The sequence below is a fragment of the Vanellus vanellus genome (assembly GCF_965231255.1).
Source record: "Vanellus vanellus genome assembly, contig: HAP1_SCAFFOLD_1738, whole genome shotgun sequence".
Classification (NCBI taxonomy): Eukaryota; Metazoa; Chordata; class Aves; order Charadriiformes; family Charadriidae; genus Vanellus; species Vanellus vanellus.
The window spans coordinates 12652-28999 of record NW_028128521.1 but is presented as its reverse complement, the minus strand read 5'-3'; the positions used below and the strand labels follow the sequence as shown (position 1 = coordinate 28999).

Genomic DNA, 16348 nt, shown 5'->3' with positions numbered 1-16348 from the left:
CCCCCCCTCCCCCAATCCCAGGGACCCCCCCCCTAAATCAGGGAGGCCCCCCCCCAATCCCAGGGACTCCCCCCAAATCAGGGAGCCCCCCCTCCCCCAATCCCAGGGACCCCCCCCCAAATCAGGGAGCCCCCCCCCAATCCAAGGGACCCCCCCCTAAATCAGGGAGCCCCCCCAATCCCAGGGAGTCCCCCTAAAATTGGCGAGCCCCCCCCCCCATATCCCAGGTAGCGTCCCCCCCCCCTCAAATCAGGGAGCCCCCCAAAATCGGGGAGCCCCGGTCCCCTCCACTTTGGTCCCGAGAACTGGCGGGGGGGGAGGGGGGGGGAGTGTGCATTTTGGGGGGGGGGGGGGGGTGTCTGGGTGAACACAGCTCCCCCTCCCAGAGGGGACGAGCCCCCAAAACGGGGACACCTCCACTTCCCCCTTCCCCCCCCCCCACCCCCCCCTCCCCAGCCGCCCCCCCCGGCGTCCCCTACTCGTAGTGGGCGATGGCCACCATCATGGCGACGCCGGCCAGTAGCCCCAGCAGCTGGAGGAGGGATTGGAGGGGTCCCGCGTCCCGCAGCAGCTCGGGGATGACGGTGACGGTCCCCACGTAGATGAAACCGCCGGCGGTGAAGGGCAGGACCCCTAACATGGCCGCCTCGCCCGCCCCCTCCGCCAGCAGCGAGCAGGCCGCCCCCGCCACCGCTCCCAGCGCCGTCACCAGCTGCAGGCGCATGGCCTGGGGACGGGGACAGGGGTTGGGGACGGTGGTACATCCGGACGGTACCCGGGTTCTCTGCTGGCAGCGGGGGTACTGGGGGGCAGCGCAGGCACTGGGGGGTTCTGGGGGTACTAGGGATACTGGGGGTACTGGGGGTACTGGGGACAGCAGGAGTATGGGGGCACCGGGGGTACTGGGGGCACTGGGGACATCAGGGGTCCTGGGGGCACTGGGGACACCAGGAGTATGGGGGCACCGGGGGTACTGGGGGCACTGGGGACACCAGGGGTCCTGGGGGCACCGGGGGTACTGGGGGCACCGGGGGTACGGGGGACACCAGGAGTATGGGGGCACTGGGGGTACTGGGGGCACTGGGGACATCAGGGGTCCTGGGGGCACTGGGGACACCAGAAGTAACGGGGGCACCAGGGGTACTGGGCACACTGGGGATACTGGGGTCACCGGTGACACCGGGGGTCCTGGGGGCACTGGGGGAAACGGGGGACACCAGAAGTAACGGGGGCACCAGGGGTACTGGGCACACTGGGGATACTGGGGTCACCGGTGACACCGGGGGTCCTGGGGGCACTGGGGGAAACGGGGGACACCAGAAGTAACGGGGGCACCAGGGGTACTGGGCACACTGGGGATACTGACGACACCGGGGTCACCGGGGGTCCTGGGGGAAACGGGGGACACCAGGAGTATGGGGGCACCGGGAGTACTGGGGGCACTGGGGGTACGGGGGACACCAGGAGTATGGGGGCACCAGGGGTACTGGGCACACTGGGGACATCAGGGGTCCTGGGGGCACTGGGGGTACGGGGGACACCAGGAGTATGGGGGCACCGGGGGTACTGGGCACACTGGGGATACTGGGGTCACCGGTGACACTGGGGGTCCTGGGGGCACTGGGGGAAACGGGGGACACCAGAAGTAACAGGGGCACCGGGGGTACTGGGCACACTGGGGATACTGGGGACACCGGGGTCACCGGGGGTCCTGGGGGAAACGGGGGACACCAGGAGTATGGGGGCACCGGGGGTACTGGGGGCACTGGGGACATCAGGGGTCCTGGGGGCACCGGGGGACACCAGGAGTATGGGGGCACCGGGGGTACTGGGCACACTGGGGACATCAGGGGTCCTGGGGGCACTGGGGGTACGGGGGACACCAGAAGTAACGGGGGCACCGGGGGTACTGGGCACACTGGGGATACTGGGGTCACCGGTGACACCGGGGGTCCTGGGGGCACTGGGGGAAACGGGGGACACCAGAAGTAACGGGGGCACCAGGGGTACTGGGCACACTGGGGATACTGACGACACCGGGGTCACCGGGGGTCCTGGGGGAAACGGGGGACACCAGGAGTATGGGGGCACCGGGAGTACTGGGGGCACTGGGGGTACGGGGGACACCAGGAGTATGGGGGCACCAGGGGTACTGGGCACACTGGGGACATCAGGGGTCCTGGGGGCACTGGGGGTACGGGGGACACCAGGAGTATGGGGGCACCGGGGGTACTGGGCACACTGGGGATACTGGGGTCACCGGTGACACTGGGGGTCCTGGGGGCACTGGGGGAAACGGGGGACACCAGAAGTAACAGGGGCACCGGGGGTACTGGGCACACTGGGGATACTGGGGACACCGGGGTCACCGGGGGTCCTGGGGGAAACGGGGGACACCAGGAGTATGGGGGCACCGGGGGTACTGGGGGCACTGGGGACATCAGGGGTCCTGGGGGCACCGGGGGACACCAGGAGTATGGGGGCACCGGGGGTACTGGGCACACTGGGGACATCAGGGGTCCTGGGGGCACTGGGGGTACGGGGGACACCAGAAGTAACGGGGGCACCGGGGGTACTGGGCACACTGGGGATACTGGGGTCACCGGTGACACCGGGGGTCCTGGGGGCACTGGGGGAAACGGGGGACACCAGAAGTAACGGGGGCACCAGGGGTACTGGGCACACTGGGGATACTGACGACACCGGGGTCACCGGGGGTCCTGGGGGAAACGGGGGACACCAGGAGTATGGGGGCACCGGGAGTACTGGGGGCACTGGGGGTACGGGGGACACCAGGAGTATGGGGGCACCAGGGGTACTGGGCACACTGGGGACATCAGGGGTCCTGGGGGCACTGGGGGTACGGGGGACACCAGGAGTATGGGGGCACCGGGGGTACTGGGCACACTGGGGATACTGGGGTCACCGGTGACACTGGGGGTCCTGGGGGCACTGGGGGAAACGGGGGACACCAGAAGTAACAGGGGCACCGGGGGTACTGGGCACACTGGGGATACTGGGGACACCGGGGTCACCGGGGGTCCTGGGGGAAACGGGGGACACCAGGAGTATGGGGGCACCGGGGGTACTGGGGGCACTGGGGACATCAGGGGTCCTGGGGGCACCGGGGGACACCAGGAGTATGGGGGCACCGGGGGTACTGGGCACACTGGGGACATCAGGGGTCCTGGGGGCACTGGGGGTACGGGGGACACCAGAAGTAACGGGGGCACCGGGGGTACTGGGCACACTGGGGATACTGGGGTCACCGGTGACACCGGGGGTCCTGGGGGCACTGGGGGAAACGGGGGACACCAGAAGTAACGGGGGCACCAGGGGTACTGGGCACACTGGGGATACTGACGACACCGGGGTCACCGGGGGTCCTGGGGGAAACGGGGGACACCAGGAGTATGGGGGCACCGGGAGTACTGGGGGCACTGGGGGTACGGGGGACACCAGGAGTATGGGGGCACCAGGGGTACTGGGCACACTGGGGACATCAGGGGTCCTGGGGGCACTGGGGGTACGGGGGACACCAGGAGTATGGGGGCACCGGGGGTACTGGGCACACTGGGGATACTGGGGTCACCGGTGACACCGGGGGTCCTGGGGGCACTGGGGGAAACGGGGGACACCAGGGGTACCAGGGGCACCGGGGATACTGGGGGTACTGGGGACATCAGGGGTCCTGGGGGCACCGGGGGTAAGGGGGACACCAGGAGTACGGGGGCACCAGGGGTACTGGGCACACTGGGGATACTGGGGACACCGGGGTCACCGGTGACACCGGGGGTCCTGGGGGCACTGGGGGAAACGGGAGACACCAGAAGTATGGGGGCACCGGGGGTACTGGGGGCACTGGAGACATCAGGGGTCCTGGGGGCAATGGGGGTACGGGGGACACCAGGAGTATGGGGGCACCGGGGGTACTGGGCACACTGGGGATACTGGGGACACCGGGGTCACCAGTGGTCCTGGGGGCACTGGGGGAAACGGGGGACACCAGAAGTAACGGGGCACCGGGGGTACTGGGCACACTGGGGATACTGGGGACACCGGGGTCACCGGGGGTCCTGGGGGCACTGGGGGAAACGGGGGAAACCAGGAGTATGGGGGCACTGGGGGTACAGTTACTGGGGCGCTGGGGTCGCTGGGGGTCACTGGGGACGCTGGGGGTTACTGGGGACGCTGGGGTCACTGGGGACGCTGGGGATGCTGGGGGTTACTGGGGATGCTGGGGTCACTGGGGACGCTGGGGTCAATGGGGACGCAGGGGGTTACTGGGGACGCTGGGGTCGCTGGGGGTCACTGGGGACGCTGGGGGTCACTGGGGACGCTGGGGATTACTGGGGACGCTGGGGGTCACGTGGGGACGCTGGGGGTTACTGGGGACGCTGGGGGTCACGTGGGGACGCTGGGGGTTAGTGGGGACGCTGGGGGTCACTGGGGACGCTGGGGGTCACTGGGGGTTAGTGGTGATGCTGGGGATGCTGGGGATCACTGGGGACGCTGGGGTTGCTGGGGATGCTGGGGGTGACTGGGGATGCTGGGGATCACTGGGGACGCTGGGGGTCACTGGGGGTTAGTGGTGATGCTGGGGATGCTGGGGATCACTGGGGACGCTGGGGGTCACTGGGGACGCTGGGGGTCACTGGGGACGCTGGGGACGCTGGGGGTTACTGGGGATGCTGGGGTCACTGGGGATGCTGGGGGTCACTGGGGACGCTGGGGGTTACTGGGGATGCTGGGGTCACTGGGGACGCTGGGGGTCACTGGGGACGCTGGGGGTGACTGGGGATGCTGGGGATCACTGGGGACGCTGGGGGTCACTGGGGACGCTGGGGGTCACTGGGGACGCTGGGGTTGCTGGGGATGCTGGGGGTGACTGGGGATGCTGGGGATCACTGGGGACGCTGGGGGTCACTGGGGACGCTGGGGGTCACTGGGGACGCTGGGGACGCTGGGGGTTACTGGGGATGCTGGGGTCACTGGGGACGCTGGGGGTCACTGGGGACGCTGGGGGTTACTGGGGATGCTGGGGTCACTGGGGACGCTGGGGGTCACTGGGGACGCTGGGGGTTACTGGGGATGCTGGGGTCACTGGGGACGCTGGGGGTTAGTGGGGACGCTGGGGGTCGCTGGGGATGCTGGGGGTCGCTGGGGGCGCTGGGGACGCTGGGGGTCACTGGGGACGCTGGGGACGCTGGGGATTACTGGGGACGCTGGGGGTCACTGGGGACGCTGGGGGTCACTGGGGGTTAGTGGTGATGCTGGGGATGCTGGGGATCACTGGGGACGCTGGGGATTACTGGGGACGCTGGGGGTCACTGGGGACGCTGGGGGTCACTGGGGACGCTGGGGACGCTGGGGGTTACTGGGGATGCTGGGGTCACTGGGGAAGCTGAAGGTCACTGGGGACGCTGGGGACGCTGGGGGTTACTGGGGATGCTGGGGTCACTGGGGACGCTGGGGGTCACTGGGGACGCTGGGGACGCTGGGGGTTACTGGGGATGCTGGGGTCACTGGGGACGCTGGGGGTTAGTGGGGACGCTGGGGGTTACTGGGGATGCTGGGGTCACTGGGGACGCTGGGGGTTAGTGGGGACGCTGGGGGTCACTGGGGACGCTGGGGGTCACTGGGGGTTAGTGGTGATGCTGGGGATGCTGGGGGTGACTGGGGATGCTGGGGATCACTGGGGACGCTGGGGGTCACTGGGGACGCTGGGGGTCACTGGGGACGCTGGGGACGCTGGGGGTTACTGGGGATGCTGGGGTCACTGGGGACGCTGGGGGTCACTGGGGACGCTGGGGGTTACTGGGGATGCTGGGGTCACTGGGGACGCTGGGGGTCACTGGGGACGCTGGGGGTTACTGGGGATGCTGGGGTCACTGGGGACGCTGGGGGTTAGTGGGGACGCTGGGGGTCGCTGGGGATGCTGGGGGTCGCTGGGGGCGCTGGGGACGCTGGGGGTCACTGGGGACGCTGGGGACGCTGGGGATTACTGGGGACGCTGGGGGTCACTGGGGACGCTGGGGGTCACTGGGGGTTAGTGGTGATGCTGGGGATGCTGGGGATCACTGGGGACGCTGGGGATTACTGGGGACGCTGGGGGTCACTGGGGACGCTGGGGGTCACTGGGGACGCTGGGGACGCTGGGGGTTACTGGGGATGCTGGGGTCACTGGGGACGCTGGGGGTCACTGGGGACGCTGGGGACGCTGGGGGTTACTGGGGATGCTGGGGTCACTGGGGACGCTGGGGGTCACTGGGGACGCTGGGGACGCTGGGGGTTACTGGGGATGCTGGGGTCACTGGGGACGCTGGGGGTTAGTGGGGACGCTGGGGGTCGCTGGGGATGCTGGGGGTCGCTGGGGGCGCTGGGGACGCTGGGGACGCTGGGGATTACTGGGGACGCTGGGGGTCACTGGGGACGCTGGGGGTCACTGGGGGTTAGTGGTGATGCTGGGGATGCTGGGGATCACTGGGGACGCTGGGGATTACTGGGGACGCTGGGGGTCACTGGGGACGCTGGGGGTCACTGGGGACGCTGGGGACGCTGGGGGTTACTGGGGATGCTGGGGTCACTGGGGACGCTGGGGGTCACTGGGGACGCTGGGGACGCTGGGGGTTACTGGGGATGCTGGGGTCACTGGGGACGCTGGGGGTCACTGGGGACGCTGGGGGTTACTGGGGATGCTGGGTTCACTGGGGACGCTGGGGGTTAGTGGGGACGCTGGGGGTCGCTGGGGATGCTGGGGGTCGCTGGGGGCGCTGGGGACGCTGGGGGTCACTGGGGACGCTGGGGACGCTGGGGATTACTGGGGACGCTGGGGGTCACTGGGGACGCTGGGGGTCACTGGGGGTTAGTGGTGATGCTGGGGATGCTGGGGATCACTGGGGACGCTGGGGATTACTGGGGACGCTGGGGGTCACTGGGGACGCTGGGGACGCTGGGGGTTACTGGGGATGCTGGGGTCACTGGGGACGCTGGGGGTCACTGGGGACGCTGGGGACGCTGGGGGTTACTGGGGATGCTGGGGTCACTGGGGACGCTGGGGGTTAGTGGGGACGCTGGGGGTCGCTGGGGATGCTGGGGGTCGCTGGGGGCGCTGGGGACGCTGGGGACGCTGGGGATTACTGGGGACGCTGGGGGTCACTGGGGACGCTGGGGGTCACTGGGGGTTAGTGGTGATGCTGGGGATGCTGGGGATCACTGGGGACGCTGGGGATTACTGGGGACGCTGGGGGTCACTGGGGACGCTGGGGGTCACTGGGGACGCTGGGGACGCTGGGGGTTACTGGGGATGCTGGGGTCACTGGGGACGCTGGGGGTCACTGGGGACGCTGGGGGTTACTGGGGATGCTGGGGTCACTGGGGACGCTGGGGGTCACTGGGGACGCTGGGGGTTACTGGGGATGCTGGGGTCACTGGGGACGCTGGGGGTTAGTGGGGACGCTGGGGGTCGCTGGGGATGCTGGGGGTCGCTGGGGGCGCTGGGGACGCTGGGGGTCACTGGGGACGCTGGGGACGCTGGGGATTACTGGGGACGCTGGGGGTCACTGGGGACGCTGGGGGTCACTGGGGGTTAGTGGTGATGCTGGGGATGCTGGGGATCACTGGGGACGCTGGGGATTACTGGGGACGCTGGGGGTCACTGGGGACGCTGGGGGTCACTGGGGACGCTGGGGACGCTGGGGGTTACTGGGGATGCTGGGGTCACTGGGGACGCTGGGGGTCACTGGGGACGCTGGGGACGCTGGGGGTTACTGGGGATGCTGGGGTCACTGGGGACGCTGGGGGTCACTGGGGACGCTGGGGACGCTGGGGGTTACTGGGGATGCTGGGGTCACTGGGGACGCTGGGGGTTAGTGGGGACGCTGGGGGTCGCTGGGGATGCTGGGGGTCGCTGGGGGCGCTGGGGACGCTGGGGACGCTGGGGATTACTGGGGACGCTGGGGGTCACTGGGGACGCTGGGGGTCACTGGGGGTTAGTGGTGATGCTGGGGATGCTGGGGATCACTGGGGACGCTGGGGATTACTGGGGACGCTGGGGGTCACTGGGGACGCTGGGGGTCACTGGGGACGCTGGGGACGCTGGGGGTTACTGGGGATGCTGGGGTCACTGGGGACGCTGGGGGTCACTGGGGACGCTGGGGACGCTGGGGGTTACTGGGGATGCTGGGGTCACTGGGGACGCTGGGGGTCACTGGGGACGCTGGGGGTTACTGGGGATGCTGGGTTCACTGGGGACGCTGGGGGTTAGTGGGGACGCTGGGGGTCGCTGGGGATGCTGGGGGTCGCTGGGGGCGCTGGGGACGCTGGGGGTCACTGGGGACGCTGGGGACGCTGGGGATTACTGGGGACGCTGGGGGTCACTGGGGACGCTGGGGGTCACTGGGGGTTAGTGGTGATGCTGGGGATGCTGGGGATCACTGGGGACGCTGGGGATTACTGGGGACGCTGGGGGTCACTGGGGACGCTGGGGACGCTGGGGGTTACTGGGGATGCTGGGGTCACTGGGGACGCTGGGGGTCACTGGGGACGCTGGGGGTTACTGGGGATGCTGGGGTCACTGGGGACGCTGGGGGTCACTGGGGACGCTGGGGGTTACTGGGGATGCTGGGGTCACTGGGGACGCTGGGGGTTAGTGGGGACGCTGGGGGTCGCTGGGGATGCTGGGGGTCGCTGGGGGCGCTGGGGACGCTGGGGGTCACTGGGGACGCTGGGGACGCTGGGGATTACTGGGGACGCTGGGGGTCACTGGGGACGCTGGGGGTCACTGGGGGTTAGTGGTGATGCTGGGGATGCTGGGGATCACTGGGGACGCTGGGGATTACTGGGGACGCTGGGGGTCACTGGGGACGCTGGGGGTTACTGGGGATGCTGGGGTCACTGGGGACGCTGGGGGTCACTGGGGACGCTGGGGACGCTGGGGGTTACTGGGGATGCTGGGGTCACTGGGGACGCTGGGGGTCACTGGGGACGCTGGGGACGCTGGGGGTTACTGGGGATGCTGGGGTCACTGGGGACGCTGGGGGTTAGTGGGGACGCTGGGGGTCGCTGGGGATGCTGGGGGTCGCTGGGGGCGCTGGGGACGCTGGGGGTCACTGGGGACGCTGGGGACGCTGGGGATTACTGGGGACGCTGGGGGTCACTGGGGACGCTGGGGGTCACTGGGGGTTAGTGGTGATGCTGGGGATGCTGGGGATCACTGGGGACGCTGGGGATTACTGGGGACGCTGGGGGTCACTGGGGACGCTGGGGGTCACTGGGGACGCTGGGGACGCTGGGGGTTACTGGGGATGCTGGGGTCACTGGGGACGCTGGGGGTCACTGGGGACGCTGGGGGTTACTGGGGATGCTGGGGTCACTGGGGACGCTGGGGGTTAGTGGGGACGCTGGGGGTCGCTGGGGATGCTGGGGGTCGCTGGGGGCGCTGGGGACGCTGGGGACGCTGGGGATTACTGGGGACGCTGGGGGTCACTGGGGACGCTGGGGACGCTGGGGATTACTGGGGACGCTGGGGTCACTGGGGACGCTGGGGATTACTGGGGACGCTGGGGGTCACTGGGGACGCTGGGGGTCACTGGGGACGCTGGGGACGCTGGGGGTTACTGGGGATGCTGGGGTCACTGGGGACGCTGGGGGTCACTGGGGACGCTGGGGGTTACTGGGGATGCTGGGGTCACTGGGGACGCTGGGGGTCACTGGGGACGCTGGGGGTTACTGGGGATGCTGGGGTCACTGGGGACGCTGGGGGTTAGTGGGGACGCTGGGGGTCGCTGGGGATGCTGGGGGTCGCTGGGGGCGCTGGGGACGCTGGGGGTCACTGGGGACGCTGGGGACGCTGGGGATTACTGGGGACGCTGGGGGTCACTGGGGACGCTGGGGGTCACTGGGGGTTAGTGGTGATGCTGGGGATGCTGGGGATCACTGGGGACGCTGGGGATTACTGGGGACGCTGGGGGTCACTGGGGACGCTGGGGGTCACTGGGGACGCTGGGGACGCTGGGGGTTACTGGGGATGCTGGGGTCACTGGGGACGCTGGGGGTCACTGGGGACGCTGGGGACGCTGGGGGTTACTGGGGATGCTGGGGTCACTGGGGACGCTGGGGGTTAGTGGGGACGCTGGGGGTCGCTGGGGATGCTGGGGGTCGCTGGGGGCGCTGGGGACGCTGGGGGCGCTGGGGATTACTGGGGACGCTGGGGGTCACTGGGGACGCTGGGGGTCACTGGGGGTTAGTGGTGATGCTGGGGATGCTGGGGATCACTGGGGACGCTGGGGATTACTGGGGACGCTGGGGGTCACTGGGGACGCTGGGGGTCACTGGGGACGCTGGGGACGCTGGGGGTTACTGGGGATGCTGGGGTCACTGGGGACGCTGGGGGTCACTGGGGACGCTGGGGACGCTGGGGGTTACTGGGGATGCTGGGGTCACTGGGGACGCTGGGGGTTAGTGGGGACGCTGGGGGTCGCTGGGGACGCTGGGGGTCGCTGGGGGCGCTGGGGACGCTGGGGGTCACTGGGGACGCTGGGGGTCACTGGGGGTTAGTGGTGATGCTGGGGATGCTGGGGATCACTGGGGACGCTGGGGATTACTGGGGACGCTGGGGGTCACTGGGGACGCTGGGGGTCACTGGGGACGCTGGGGGTCACTGGGGACGCTGGGGACGCTGGGGGTTACTGGGGATGCTGGGGTCACTGGGGACGCTGGGGGTCACTGGGGATCACTGGGGACGCTGGGGGTTACTGGGGATGCTAGGGATCACTGGGGACGCTGGGGGTTAGTGGGGACGCTGGGCGTTAGTGGGGACGCTGGGGACGCTGGGGTCACTGGGGACGCTGGGGGTTACTGGGGACGCTGGGGTCGCTGGGGATGCTGGGGGTCACTGGGGATCACTGGGGGTTAGTGGGGACGCTGGGGACGCTGGGGTCACTGGGGACGCTGGGGATCACTGGGGACGCTGGGGGTCACTGGGGACGCTGGGGACGCTGGGGGTCACTGGGGACGCTGGGGACGCTGGGGATTACTGGGGACGCTGGGGGTCGCTGGGGACGCTGGGGGTCGCTGGGGGTCGCTGGGGACGCTGAGGGTTACTGGGGGTTAGTGGGGACGCTGGGGATTACTGGGGACACTGGGGATCACTGGGGACGCTGGGGATGCTGGGGTTACTGAGGACGCTGGGGGTACTGGGGATGCTGGGGATGCTGGTGTCACTGGGGGTCACTGGGGACGCTGGGGGTCGCTGGGGATCACTGGGGACGCTGGGGTCACTGGCGACGCTGGGGTCACTGGCGACGCTGGGGGTCACTGGGGATGCTGGGGATTACTGGGGACGCTGGGGTCACTGGGGACGCTAGGGACACTGGGGTCGCTGGGGGTTACTGGGGACGCTGGTGTCAATGGGGACGCTGGGGTCACTGGGGACGCTGGGATCACTGGGGACGCTGGGGATCTCTGGGGGTTAGTGGGGACGCTGGGGACGCTGGGGGTCACTGGGGACGCTGGGGGTCACTGGGGACGCTGGGGGTCACTGGGGACGCTGGGGTCACTGGGGGTTAGTGGGGATGCTGGGGATTACTGGGGATCACTGGGGACGCTGGGGGTCACTGGGGACGCTGGGGGTCACTGGGGATGCTGGGGGTCACTGGGGATCACTGGGGGTTAGTGGGGACGCTGGGGACGCTGGGGTCACTGGGGACGCTGGGGATCGCTGGGGATACTGGGCTTACTGGGCCCAGCGGTGGCACTTCCCCCCCTCACCTTGCGCTTGCTGCAGCCGGACTGGACGAGGATGGCGAAGTCGCCCACCTCGTGGGGCAGCTCGTGCAGCAGCACCGTCACCGCTGTCACCGTCCCCAGGCCGGGCCCCGCCAGGAAGGAGGCGCCGATGGCCAACCCGTCCGTGAAGTTGTGGGCCAGGTCGGCCGCCAAGTTCAGGTACCCCGACACCTCCATGGCTGCGGGGACAGCGGGGGGACATCAGCGTCCCCGAGGCCTCCTCCGCTGTCCCCGCCCGCTGTCCCCGTGGGGTCCCTGCCCCCCATCATGGTCTCAGTTGTCCCCTTCTCCAGTGTCCCTGTCCCCACTGGGATCCTACTCCCATACTTGTGACCCACCTCCAGTGTCCCTGTCCCCACTGGAGTGCCCCTTCTGGTCTTTGTCACCCCTCTCCAGTGTCCCTGTCCCCACTGGGATCCCCCTCCCATACTTGTCACCCCCCTCCAGTGTCCCTGTCCCCACTGGAGTCCCCCTCTGGTCTTTGTCACCCCCCTCCAGTGTCCCTGTCCCCACTGGGGTCCCCCTCAAGTCTTTGTCACCCCCCTCCAGTGTCCCTGTCCCCACTGGGGTCCCCCTCAAGTCTTTGTCACCCCCCTCCAGTGTCCCTGTCCCCACTGGGGTCCCCCTCAGGTCTTTGTCACCCCTCTCCAGTGTCCCTGTCCCCACTGGAGTCCCCTTCTGGTCTTTGTCACCCCCCTCCAGTGTCACTGTCCCCACTGGGATCCCCCTCCCATACTTGTCACCCCCCTCCAGTGTCACTGTCCCCACTGGAGTCCCCCTCTGGTCTTTGTCACCCCCCTCCAGTGTCCCTGTCCCCACTGGAGTCCCCTTCTGGTCTTTGTCACCCCCCTCCAGTGTCACTGTCCCCACTGGGATCCCCCTCCCATACTTGTCACCCCCCTCCAGTGTCACTGTCCCCACTGGAGTCCCCCTCTGGTCTCTGACACCCCTCTCCAGTGTCCCTGTCCCCACTGGAGTCCCCTTCTGGTCTTTGTCACCCCCCTCCAGTGTCCCTGTCCCCACTGGAGTCCCCCTCCCATACTTGTCACCCCCCTCCAGTGTCCCTGTTCCCACTGGGATCCCCCTCCCATACTTGTCACCCCCCTCCAGTGTCCCTGTCCCCACTGGAGTCCCCTTCTGGTCTTTGTCACCCCCCTCCAGTGTCCCTGTCCCCACTGGAGTCCCCCTCAGGTCTTTGTCACCCCCCTCCAGTGTCACTGTCCCCACTGGGGTCCCCTTCTGGTCTTTGTCACCCCCCTCCAGTGTCCCTGTCCCCACTGGGGTCCCCCTCCCATACTTGTCACCCCCCTCCAGTGTCCCTGTCCCCACTGGGATCCCCCTCCCATACTTGTCACCCCCCTCCAGTGTCCCTGTCCCCACTGGGGTCCCCTTCTGGTCTTTGTCACCCCCCTCCAGTGTCCCTGTCCCCACTGGGGTCCCCCTCCCATACTTGTCACCCCCCTCCAGTGTCCCTGTCCCCACTGGGATCCCACTCCCGTACTTGTCACTCCCCTCCAGTGTCCCTGTCCCCACTGGAGTCCCCTTCTGGTCTTTGTCACCCCTCTCCAGTGTCCCTGTCCCCACTGGAGTCCCCTTCTGGTCTTTGTCACCCCTCTCCAGTGTCCCTGTCCCCACTGGAGTCCCCCTCAGGTCTTTGTCACCCCTCTCCAGTGTCCCTGTCCCCACTGGGGTCCCCCTCTGGTCTTTGTCACCCCCCTCCAGTGTCCCTGTCCCCACTGGGGTCCCCCTCTGGTCTTTGTCACCCCTCTCCAGTGTCCCTGTCCCCACTGGAGTCCCCCTTCTGGTCTTTGTCACCCCCCTCCAGTGTCCCTGTCCCCACTGGGGTCCCCCTCTGGTCTTTGTCACCCCTCTCCAGTGTCCCTGTCCCCACTGGGATCCCCCTCCCATACTTGTGACCCACCTCCAGTGTCCCTGTCCCCACTGGGGTCCCCTTCTGGTCTTTGTCACCCCTCTCCAGTGTCCCTGTCCCCACTGGGGTCCCCTTCTGGTCTTTGTCACCCCCCTCCAGTGTCCCTGTCCCCACTGGGGTCCCCTTCTGGTCTTTGTCACCCCCCTCCAGTGTCACTGTCCCCACTGGGATCCTCCTCCCATACTTGTCACCCCCCTCCAGTGTCCCTGTCCCCACTGGGATCCCCCTCTGGTCATTGTCACCCCCCGGTGTCCCTGCCGCCATTGGGGTCCTTCTTGTCCCCATCCAGGTCCTCCCCAGTCCTTGTCACCCCCCCTATCCGGTGTCCCCGTCCCCCCCCCCCCAGTACCTGACTCCTCCGTCCCCTTCCCCGTCGGCCGGTTCTTCCCGCGGTGGCCCTTGGTGGCCGTCTTCTCCCGCCGCCCCGCCGCCCCCGGCTCCTCCTCACCTTCGCTGGAGCTGCTCTTGGCCTTGACCCCTGGGGAGGGGGACAACGGGGGGGTGTGTGTCAATGTCCCCCCCCCAAGCCCTCCTGTCACCCCCTCCCCAGTGGGGACGTGACCTACCGTGGCCGTGGCTGTGGCCGTGGCCACCCTTGGCGTGCCGGACGAAGGTCTCCACCACCAGGAAGGCCACGATGCCGGCCAGCACCCACATCCCCACCGTCAGCATGCGGCCGTGCTCCTGGCCTGGGCGAGGGGGACACGGTGAGCGGTGGCACTGTCCCCTCCACGTCCCCATGGTCACGTTCTCCCCCACCCCCTCCGAGTGTCCTACCGTGGTGCGAGTGGCCGTGGCCACCAGGCTCGGCGTGCGAGTGGCCGCCCTCGCCGTGATGAGTGTGGGGCGCTGCGGGGACGGAAAGGAGGACAGCGAGTGCCACCGCGTCCTCGGTGTCCCCAAGACGGGGGGACGGGGGGGGGGGGGACGGACACTCACCGAGGGCGTGGGGGATGAGGTGGAGGAAGGCGTCCCCCAGCAGTCCCCCCGCCGCGAAGCTGAGGAGCAGCTTGAGGAGCGCCTGGTGCCGGGGGGCGTTGGATTCCACCGGGATGAGGAAGAGGACGAGGTACGGGGCGGCGCTGATCACCAGGGTGGCCGCCATCGTCTGCAGGGGACACACACACACACACACACACGAGGGTGGGGGTGGGGCACGGGGTGCTCCTCCCCGCCTGCAACGTCCCCAGGGGGTCCTTAGGTCTGCGGGGGGACACTCACGTGCATCCACAGCGTCACCGTGTCCGATCGCGGCGGCGGCGGTTTGGGGGGATCCGGGGGGAAACGCTCGTGCGAGGGGCGGCGGGCGTCCTCGTGCGAGGGGGCGTGGTGCCCGTGGTGCAGACCTTCGTGTGAGTGGCTGTGGCCGTGGTGGAGGTCCTCATGCGAGTGGCCGTGATGTCCGTGGTACATGTCCTCGTGCGAGTGGCCGTGCCCGTGGTACATGTCCTCGTGCGAGTGGCCGTGCCCGTGGCGCAGGTCCTCGTGCGAGTGGCCGTGGTGCAGGTCCTCGTGCGAGTGGCCGTGGTACATGCCCTCGTGCGAGTGGCCGTGGTGCCCGTGGTACAAGTCCTCGTGCGAGTGGCCGTGACCATGGTGCGAGTGGCTGCCCTCGTGCGAGGCGGTGGGGGCCGGCAGCAGGCAGAGGGCCAGCAGGGCGGTGGCAGTGGCGGTGAGTCCCCATGTCCGGATGGCCGCCGCCATGGCCCCGCTGAGGGGAGACGGGTCAACCAGTGGCTCCTACCATAGAGACGAAGGGATGAGTGTCCAGACAAGCCCCAATGGCTCCCAAAAGGGGGGGGGGGGGGAGTGAGGGGGGGGCAGACCATGGAGATACAGTCTCGGTTGTGCCATAGAGCGGTGAGATGGAGAGCTAGAGCGGCCCCAATACCATAGAGATAAAGAGCAGATAGAGCGGTGCTGATCAACTCTACCATAGAGATGAAAGGATGAGTGTCCAGACAAGCCCCAACGGCTCCCAGGGGTCGACCATAGAGACAGAGCCCAGAGTGGTGGGATGGGGGGCTAGAGTCGCCCCAATACCATAGAGATAAAGAGGAGATAGAGCGGTGCCAATCAACTCTACCATAGAGATGAAACGATGAGTGTCCAGACAAGCCCCAACGGCTCCCAGGGGGCCGACCATAGAGACAGAGCCCGGAGTGGTGGGATGGGGGGCTAGAGCGGCCCCAGTGGGCCGCACCATAGAGCTAAAGAGAAAACAGAGCGGCACCAACCAACCCTACCACAGAGACGAAAGGATAAGGGTCCAGAGCGGCCCCCCCAGGGGCACCATAGAGTTGGGGAAGAAGCGGCCTGAGCGGTCACCCCACAGAAACCGGCGGGAAAAGCCATAGAGACGGCGGAGGGCTCCGCCAGAGCGGCACCGACCACCATAGAGAGCAGGGCCCGGGGGCGGGGGGGGGGATAGAGCGGCCGCGTCCCTCCCGCCCTGCAGGGCGGCGGGGCCCCTCTAGCCGCTTCTCTATGCTCCGAGGGGGGGGGGGAATGTCTCACCGTCCGCGCGCTCCGTTCCCTCCAGCTCCGGCCCGACGTGGCACGGCGGCCCCGCCCCTTTTTCCCCCGGCGACATCTCGCGAGATCTCCGGCAGGGAGCGGGCGGAAGCGCCT

General features: G+C 68.9%; 1 protein-coding gene across 1 annotated transcript; it reads right to left on the bottom strand.

The window, feature by feature from the left end:
• Nucleotides 1–475: 475 nt before the first annotated feature.
• Nucleotides 476–16262, bottom strand: SLC39A7 (solute carrier family 39 member 7; the record flags this gene model as incomplete). The annotated part of the gene is made up of 8 exons (XM_082500215.1): nucleotides 16235–16262; nucleotides 14939–15457; nucleotides 14657–14825; nucleotides 14495–14566; nucleotides 14284–14406; nucleotides 14067–14195; nucleotides 11770–11966; nucleotides 476–727 (listed from the first exon to the last, which is right to left on the bottom strand). Exons 2-8 carry the CDS (start codon nucleotides 15419–15421, stop codon nucleotides 476–478), a joined length of 1425 nt encoding a protein of 474 aa, XP_082356341.1. The 5' UTR covers nucleotides 15422–15457; nucleotides 16235–16262.
• Between the last annotated feature and the right edge of the window lie 86 nt (nucleotides 16263–16348).